Source organism: Gossypium hirsutum, chromosome D05 (genome assembly GCF_007990345.1).
Source record: "Gossypium hirsutum isolate 1008001.06 chromosome D05, Gossypium_hirsutum_v2.1, whole genome shotgun sequence".
NCBI classification, from domain to species: Eukaryota; Viridiplantae; Streptophyta; class Magnoliopsida; order Malvales; family Malvaceae; genus Gossypium; species Gossypium hirsutum.
The window spans coordinates 54,887,709-54,897,089 of NC_053441.1; the positions used below are offsets into that span (position 1 = coordinate 54,887,709).

The 9,381-nt window shown below is 35.6% G+C and overlaps 1 protein-coding gene across 5 annotated transcripts; it reads right to left on the reverse strand.

The window, feature by feature from the left end:
- Positions 1-342: 342 nt before the first annotated feature.
- On the reverse strand, positions 343-9,150 carry LOC107904029 (alpha,alpha-trehalose-phosphate synthase [UDP-forming] 1). 5 transcript variants are annotated; one of them, XM_016830302.2, is made up of 19 exons: positions 8,928-9,146; positions 6,110-6,270; positions 5,875-6,019; positions 5,683-5,780; positions 5,202-5,590; positions 5,010-5,124; positions 4,827-4,928; positions 4,547-4,697; positions 4,359-4,447; positions 3,880-3,928; positions 3,244-3,344; positions 2,885-3,072; positions 2,440-2,557; positions 2,045-2,221; positions 1,843-1,965; positions 1,668-1,755; positions 1,436-1,566; positions 1,251-1,349; positions 343-1,036 (listed from the first exon to the last, which is right to left on the reverse strand). In XM_016830302.2, the coding sequence occupies exons 2-19, from the start codon at positions 6,227-6,229 to the stop codon at positions 572-574; spliced, it is 2,748 nt and encodes a 915-aa protein (XP_016685791.1). In that variant the 5' UTR covers positions 6,230-6,270; positions 8,928-9,146; the 3' UTR covers positions 343-571. The 5 variants fall into 5 exon arrangements, with proteins under 5 accessions (XP_016685791.1, XP_016685788.1, XP_016685790.1 ...); XM_016830299.2 differs by having other exon boundaries at positions 2,449-2,557; positions 5,875-6,270; positions 8,928-9,150; XM_016830301.2 differs by having other exon boundaries at positions 1,460-1,566; positions 5,875-6,270; positions 8,928-9,150.
- Positions 9,151-9,381: the final 231 nt, after the last annotated feature.

Genomic DNA, 9,381 nt, shown 5'->3' on the forward strand with positions numbered 1-9,381 from the left:
ACATGTTCGAGCCTAAGTTTTCTTGTACTAACAACAATATCAATGCCAGCCTAATTAACTTAAAAAAACCGTAACCATGAACACTAGTTAATACAAAAATAACAAACTACAAATTTGACATGCCTTTTTTTGCTGCAAAAATTTCTTCTAGGTTCCTTTGTCGGTAAACAACCTCATAGTACCGTTCTTGCACTGATATATAAATGTACAATGAATAAATACACTGTATAATTTGTCATAAAGTTTTTACAGAAAAGGTTTTATATGCCTTTATATTATTGACAAATAAATTTTTAAAAAACAATAAAATGCTTTTCATTAATAAAAATAACCCATTAAATATTGGCAGTGCACAACAATAATATAAATTTTTATAAAAGGAAACTTGTATAATAAATGTTTATAGAATAGTTTGTTTTCTGGTTGTGCCTTGCAAATAAAACTTACTCCTCTTCCAATATATTCAACCAAGTTATCTGGACTCAAAACAAAAGTTTCAGATATGGTATGTTTCCGATACGCTTATACTCTTCCCCTCCCTAAAGTTTTCATATATTCGATGGATGGTACCTTATACTGATGTACGAATATGTGTTGGATGTAAGTGCAGCGAATCTGTTCCAAACACCAAGTCACTTGAAGAAGAGGCATTCGCTAGTCTATTCAGGAATGAGACAACATCATCTGACGAACCAAGCAAATATCGAGCACTAGTCCGAGTCCGTCCAACAGCGCAGGAGAAGTAGTTATCTCCTTTGAGATCAAGCACACTCCATGAGATCTTTTCTGGCACCGACGGATGCCTCCGCAAACTCTCACCGCTATAATAACTACTAGTTCTTCTATCGGGAGCCGGGAATGGTGGTTGTGTCTTTTTATGTAATGATGATTTAGCTCCACTTTTGCTTGCTGGGAGCTTCAATGGAGGACTTCTTTCAGCAGGTAATAACCGTGGTCCATCAAATGGCTTGCTTCTTGCTATGCTCAATGCATCGAAAGGCAGCTCGGGTTCGAAAAAGGTGTAAACATCTTCATCCTGGTGAAGTGATGAAAAATGATCACATCGATATAGGTTATAGGTGACGGACACGAGTACTTCAAGAAAAGTGAAGAGTCGAAGCTACGTAAATAACTACACCTCAATTAGATCTATTTGTTCAATATCCTAGAACAAAGATAACCACACCTCTAAGTTGTTCAAATGATTTGAATATGAATTTGCATGAAGCAAAGATTGATGAGAAGGTTACCTTCCCCAGGAAATGTCCGATGCAAAGAACATAGTCGATCGGAGTTGTCATCGATGTAGTGTGAACAATCTCTCCTAAAATACGATCAATGGCTGCCCCCTGGTTTAAAACGAAGTTATCATACGGGTAAGCATGCATCTCCAAAACTGCTACTAAAAGTATGTGTATGGTGAATAGGCAGTTACCTTTGTAACGCCAACTGCTCGTACCTCAACCGATCGGCTTCCCTGAACGACATCGACAGATGCATTAGAAATTGGTCCAGTCCAGAGATGTTGCAGCATGTCTCTTGCTTGAAGTCTTCCGAATTCAATATCTACAGACAAAGTAACATGAAAGGAAAACATGAGGAAGGATTGGACAAACACGGTTGGAATTGATCTGAGATGAAGCTTGGAAACAAAACAGGCTGAGTACCTGCATATTTGTAATTCCATACAAGCGATGTATCCCGGAAATCGAAATGTGATCTCGGTGTTCTTTCAGTGAAATACTCAAAAACATGCTGCCAACATGCCATTGGCTTTTGTTAGAAGAGGCAGATGGAAAAGAGAAACTTGATGAAGTGTTTGTGCAAGTATAATTTGGTTACCTTCACACTATCAATCCATTCCAAATTCAAGTGTTCCGGCATTGTCGTCATCCAGTCTCCCTTTGTATGTCGTAGAAACATTCCGTTTTCTGCAGCCAACCACAGGTTATACTCTCCAAAGTTCTGCGAGAGCAATCAGTTGGTTTCAGTGGAGGATGAACTGGGGCTTAGACCAGGAAGAAAGATATAAATCCTAGCATACCTTATCCAAGACACATCTGTCACTCCCACTGAGGACAACAATTGTTGTCTTCGGATCATTACAGAGGGCTGTTAAGGGTTCTCTCAACGCCGGATGCAATTTAAGTTCCATTTCTTTGATTTGATCACCTCTACTCCCCGGAGTATCCACTGGTTCGGTTAATGTTGTGTTAAAACCCTGAGTTTCAGACCATCCCAAAGATGAGGTAAACATGGCAAGCATACTCAACTTAGCACAGTGGATTTATTGATATCGATACAATAAGAAATGTGGCAAAAATCCTCGTAAGTCCTATGGCTTGACATGTATCATATACTTGCAGACTTTGAGTAAATCTTTTTACGACCTGAGGGGCATTTTTTTAGGATGACAGGTTTTAGATTAACCGATCATACCAGTATTACCAGTCGATTGCTAGACAACAAGTAACATTCCATTGCATCGTTTTGTGGAAGCTCTGGAGGCACTTTGCTTGACCTTAGTTGTGCTTCGACAACCGTATCGTTCAGTTCACTGCAATTACAATGATAATATCTTAGGATTGAACAGAAAGAATTAGTTCAAATAATCTCTAGCTTTTACATTCTTATTAAGGCACCTAAGCTACAAGCAAATGTCCGAGACGCGGAGGCTGAATTTGGCAATTCCAAACTTCATCAACTAATATGGGATAATACTAAATAAATTTGCCAAAATGAGCAAGTCAAATACTTACCATGATAAAGATTCCAACCTAACCGAACATTGGTTACAAAGGCAAACGGACATATTGTAGAGAGTTTCGGAACTCTAATACAAGAAAAAGAAAACTGAAAGATATATTTCGAATTGTATGCATACCTTACAAATGTTTCAGCCCATTCTTGAGCTGTATGCTCTGTCACATGATGAAAGTTATGGCAGTGTCGTTTTTCCCTTTCTTCGGCCGGCATGTTCAAAGCTTGGCCGATCGAAGCAGCCACTTCAGTGATGTTCCAAGGATTCACTAAGACCGCACCAGCACCCAGAGATTGTGCAGCACCAGCAAACTGCAAGATACATCAAGGATATTGAAAGCATTATAACTGTTACTTCAAAAGCAAGAATGTTCATTACCATATAAGGAGTCTATGTAGCAAGAAAATCAAGTTCGGTGGAAACTACTTTCATTCAACCCCAAAAAGCAGGGTACAAAAACATTAAAACTAGCAAGTAATTACTTCACTGAGAACGAGGACCCCTTTTTTCGCCTCTTGGCAAGCAACAAACTCGTAACTGACGAGGTTCATGCCGTCCCGTAAAGATGTCACAAGTGCTACATCTGCAGTGAATAACCGAATTTAATGAATATTTTAGTACTAAGAACCATTCTCTAGAACAAATTAGTAAAAGCTCATGACATTCTGAGTTACGCGATTGAATGATTAATGGACAACCAAGAAACAATTAAAGGAAGTTGAATGATTCTATTGGCACGCTTGCTAACTCTGTGATCGTAATCAATCAACATTTCAGGTTACGGGATTGTACATGAACAAGTTCCAATGCATGGAAAATGTGATGGATAAAGCTAGTATTAATGGCAACAACAATAACTTCATAATAGAATCTCTAAATGCAGCATTCAAAGGAAGTTTCTGAAGAACAGTAGGCAATATATGATTCTTTAATGTCCCAAAACATAATAAGTATATACTGAAGTGAAACCAGGATCTATGTTCGCACCTTAAGTACTAACTGAAGATGCAAGTACAGCAGAAACGAAACCAATTGACATAGGATCACATAGAATGCAACTTAAAATTCAGAAGAATGACTCTTAATTTCGAAAAGCTCATTGGTGATTGAACCAGTACCTGTAACAGCATATAATGCACATAGTGCATGAAAGTCAAGCGAACAGTCCTGTAAACACCGAAAAGATATAGAAGATTTCCCCAGTGATTAAAATCCATGAAAACAAAGAAAACATACAGTCCAAACTTCTAACATCTGTAGAAACCCATAGATGAAACCAAGAAACAGATGATCATACAAGGCTTCAATTATAACACATTAAGAAACATTCATTTCAGGTTACAACATATATACACAACCTGAAATCTGACTCATTATAAGTACAATAATTCATTTTAGTAATGATTCAACATTTGGGGCATACAAACAGATTATGATAAATCTTTGAGTTTACTGTAAGTCCAAAGGAAAAGGAGACTATTCAACTACTCAGAAATCATACATGGAAAATGATTTGAATCGAAGTATGGATGAAGCTAAAATATAAAGAAAACATATCAAGCGCATTAAGTATCAGTTTTGGATGACAAAGACAGACCAGGTGATGTATTGGAACAGCAGTCAATGTTCCAAATCGGCCATTAATACGTCCAACGATTTCATGAACCTGGCTTGTAAGTTTCTGGTCTGTTAACAACAGTGAGAAACAAAGAATCACATTAAGGCAAACATATTAAAAAACGGTATTGGAGCACAAATCGAAACAAGAGAAAGAAAGGAACGTACACTCAGGAACATCAGTTCTTGTTGGCACTGCAATTTGCAGCAAAACAACTTTATCACGCCAGTACGGATTTTCCTCGAGGAACTTTTCGAATGCCAGCAGCTTTTGAGGAATTCCTTTAATCATATCAAGACGATCAACTCCAAGCATTACCTGGAAAGTCAAAAAAACAAGCACACAGACAACAACTATGTTACTTGAATTTGAATGTGAGTGTCGGACATAAGGTAATGAAGAAATTCAAGTGCATAAAAATGCCATATAAGGTAAATGAGCATCTACCTTTCGGCCAGAAAACCGTTCTTTCAATTCTTTGATGTGTTCTTGGACCTGAGGAAGCTCAAGAGCTCGTATGAACCGATCCGAGTCGATCCCAATAGGAAACTGAAGTTTCAAGCAATTAAAGAACTGAAAAATAAAGGCGTAGGAACAATTAAGTGAAAACATATAAGAATCTGAACATACTGCAGCAACACGGGTCAGCTTCCCTTGATCCTCAACCCCTTCAGGTGTCCCTTCAAGTCCTAGAATTCGAGTACAAGCACTCACAAAATGTCTGGCATAGTCATAGGTATGAAAACTGGAACAGGCAACGAAGGAAGTACATTAATAGTCAATCAAGCGATTTAAAGTCCGTAAAAAAGCAGCAGAACTTACCCGACCAAGTCAGCCGCGAGTACAGAACGCAAAAGTTCATATCGGGATGGCAGTGTCCTATGAATTTCCGAAGAAGGGAATGGTGTATGGAGAAACCAACCGACTTTCATTTTCGTGTTGTATTTCTTAAGGCATTCCGGAAGATACATGAGGTGGTAGTCATGGCACCATACAACATCGCCCTCTTCATAGTGTGCATTTACGACATCTGCAAACATTTGATTCGCTTTCTTGTATGCTGCAAACTGGGACTGGAAACTTCTCGTTGTAGCAAGACGATCTTCTTGTGGAAGTCCGAGGTAGTGAAAGAGAGGCCACAAAATATTGTTGCAATAACCATTGTAGTACTGATGAACAATCTCTTCATCAAGGAAGACTGGGATACACCGCTGCGAGGGTAAGTGCATTCGATCTAAATCGGTCTCTGTCACATATAATCAAATTGTTTCCTAAGAAGAAAGTTTGAATTGCAACTAACTACCTTTTCAGCTAATGCTTTAGTAAGCGCCTTTTGTCCAATCTCATCAGGGACGTTTACACCGGCCCATCCAATCCACCTTGCCTCAAACTGCTTCACACCTATAAATTTCATCTAGAATCATTAGATTCCTTTAATGGAAAATGTAGCAATGTTGGCATATGAACCAAGTAGACAATGTAGTCGATATCATACCCAAGAGAGCACTCACTAGACCTCCAGCACTTATGTCCAAAGACCATGAGTCTTCACCTCTCCGGACCGCAGAAACAGGAAGCCTATTCGCGACTACCAGAAGTCGTTGCCGGAAAGGCCTTGCAGCTCCAGCCTCTTCCAAGTACTGTTTGACAAAAGCAACACCGGAGTTGTCACCTTCTCGATAACACTGGCCATTCTCAGATACTTCATCCCCCTTATGATTATCACTCACCTCATTCGACTGTGAAGCTCTAATGCTCTTCCTTTGCTCACTCAACACTCTTTCTCGCAAGAGACGTTCAACACGAGTCGGAATATGGTTTGAATTACCATTGTACTTGTTTCCAGGCATAGGCTCGGTCTCAAAATCGACTACCAATGCCGGTTTAATGTCTGCATTTGTATTTTAGTAAATTAAAACATAGCAATCAAAAAGATTAAGAGGCCAATGATTATGTACCAACAGCTAGCTAATAAGATTTCCACTGCAGATATAAACTTATAATTGCCTAAATACACAGTGTTATTCAAATACCTCGAGAACAAAGGAGAAAAACATAGGAAATGATGACATATAAAATGGGATACAAAAAAATTGATGCAAAAAAAAAAAACTGTTGTAATAACTAAACCCAAGATTTCTTTCATTCAGAACAAACACCAATATAAAAAATTGTAAAAACAACATCATATAACTAAAACAAATATATTCAATATCTCCAAAAAAAACCCAGTCTATTCCATGCATAAAGTAAAACATTGAAAGTTTCAAATTAAACTAAGAGAATCAACCTTAACATAATCTTAACACACTTAAAGCAACACACACACACACACACACACACACACACACACACACACACACACACACACACACACACACACACACACACACACACACACACACACACACACACACACACACACACACACACACACACATATATATGTCCATCAAGCCACTTGTTCAATGACAAGACTTCTGTTGATTTGAAATCTTAATAAAATTAGGTTCATGGTTCGAATCTTCAATCCCCTTCCCCCTTGTAAGTATGTATATTATATGGTGAAGCAAGAAAAAGAAAATCAATATAACCTTTAAGATCAAATCTACCAAGCAAAAGAAAAATAAAATCCCAAAATTTGTTTTACTCAAAGTTGGCCAAGTTAAGCTTTGCTACACAAAATATGAACTCTTGCTTGAAGACTGAGACAGCAAAAGAATTAGATAAGAAATGAAAGAGAAGGAGATTTCTTGAGTCTTGGTTGTGGGGTTGGAGAGATTTAAGATTTTAACATAATAAAGAGAGAGAGAAAAGATTAAGGATGAAACACAATTCTCGTGAAATCTTTATATGAAGATAGCCATGCAGGGTGCCAGTGAGATGTAATAATATGGAACTGAAATGAGAAATAAATTATTAATCAGGAAAAAGAAAAAGAAAACAGAGAAAATAAGTAAATGCAAAACCTCGGAAGATGTAAGAAAATGGGACATATCAAATCTACCACCTAATTTAAGACGGTGTTGGAATGATTACCATAAAAGAATTCGGCAAGGAAAGCACTTTGGAAACGTTCTTCTGTTTTTTCTTACACCTTTTGTTGGTCCAAATTTTACATCTTTTCTTATTAATTGTAGATTTAGTTTAGATGATTAAATTAAAAAAAATGGTAGTAATACATGTTTCTTAGGAAATAAATGGTAATGAATTGAACTTAACCGAAACACTTTTTTACTTTATAATATAAAGATAAATATTTTATTTTCGAAATAATGAAATAAAAAAATTAATATAATTTTTAACTTATCTATATTTAACAACTACGCCTTGAATTTTAGAGAAATATTACATATTAATATCTTTTTAGAGAAAGCGACTGCACTATAAAAAATTAATAAAGCTGATAAGATATTAGATAAATAGAAAATAATAGGCGTTCATATTTACTTATTTACTTTCTCTATAATAATAATAATAATAAAGTTTCCTTAGCGGTTACTATCATCATTACCAATTTTGGGCACTATTGTTGTTATCACTATTAAACCACCTGAATGCAAATTTTTAGTTAGTCAAATTTGGTATAATTTAAATGAAGATTTTCTTTAATACCAAAAAATAATATCGAAAATGTATAATGATTTATTTGACCTTTTAATTTTGTAAATAAAATTAAATTTATATATTTTATTTTTCGTCTCATTTAGTCCTTGAATTTACATTATTTATCAAATCGCCTCAAAATAGATAAAAAAATTAACGTTTGTTAATTTTAATGATGTGGTATACACGTGAATACCATAGAAGCAATTAATTAATTTTTAAATTATAAAAATTATAAAAGATACAAAAAATATTATAAAAAATATTTTTTAATTTTAAAAATTAATTAATTGTTGATATTGCAAAAATGTAGACTACCGCATGAATACTATGTCAGAAAAGTTAACAAACATTAACTTTTTCATTCATTTTGTAGTAATTTGACAAATAATATAAGTTTAAGAGTTAAAAAAAACCCGAATAAATCATTATACCTATTAAAAGAAAACAGTTTTTGGCTATAAGAGTCATTTACTAGGTTAACTATTTATTGATATTCGAATATAACAGCTAGATATGAGGCATGAATTATATTCAATTTAGCAACTATATATATATATAATATTATAATCACGGAAATTTATGATTTAATCATCAAATTAATAACTCCATTCATGGTTTATACAAACGAGACAACATATAAAGACATGACATTTTGGGTGAATGTATAAAAGGATTAAATCAATCCATGAAATATATTCAATTATATTTTTTCTAATGATAAAAGGATTAAATCGAGGGAGTTGAAAGGTAGTTTCACCCAACATTTTGTCACTACACCTTTAAGTAAACAATAGAAGCGAAACATATAAGAAACGAAAATCAGAAGACCATCACTTATATCCTACGTATAAATAGAATACGATCCTCTGAAAAGAATTAAGAAAAGAGAGAGTATGAATTAATGCTACAGATCGTAAGGATGTAAATGACATTACTTACAATCTAAGAGGAAATCTGGTTCTGCTGCATTGATTTGGTTGAGGGGAAATGGATAGAACACCTTATGTTGTTTAAGAAGAAGGATGAAAATGAGCAAAGAAAAGATGAGTTTTATTGAAAAGAAGCATAATAAATATGAAATGAGTCGATGAGAAGAAAGATTTGCATGTTGGGTTTGTTGTTTAGTCTGCAAATTGAAGGCAAGTGTGGAGTTGCGTTGGAATTATTGGTTGTGGTGGCGAGAGAGAGAGAGAGAGAGAGAGAGTGGTGGATTGGTGGTGAGTGAGGGAATTTTGAGAGTGAAGGCATAAATTTGTCATTCATGCAGTGAAGGTTGGGACTTGGTAACCTTCCATTTGTGGGTCCTTTTAAAAATTATTTATCTCACATATTCCTTTGGGTTGGTCAAAATCACCTGACCTGATGAGATGATACTACTGTGCTAGCCACTTCC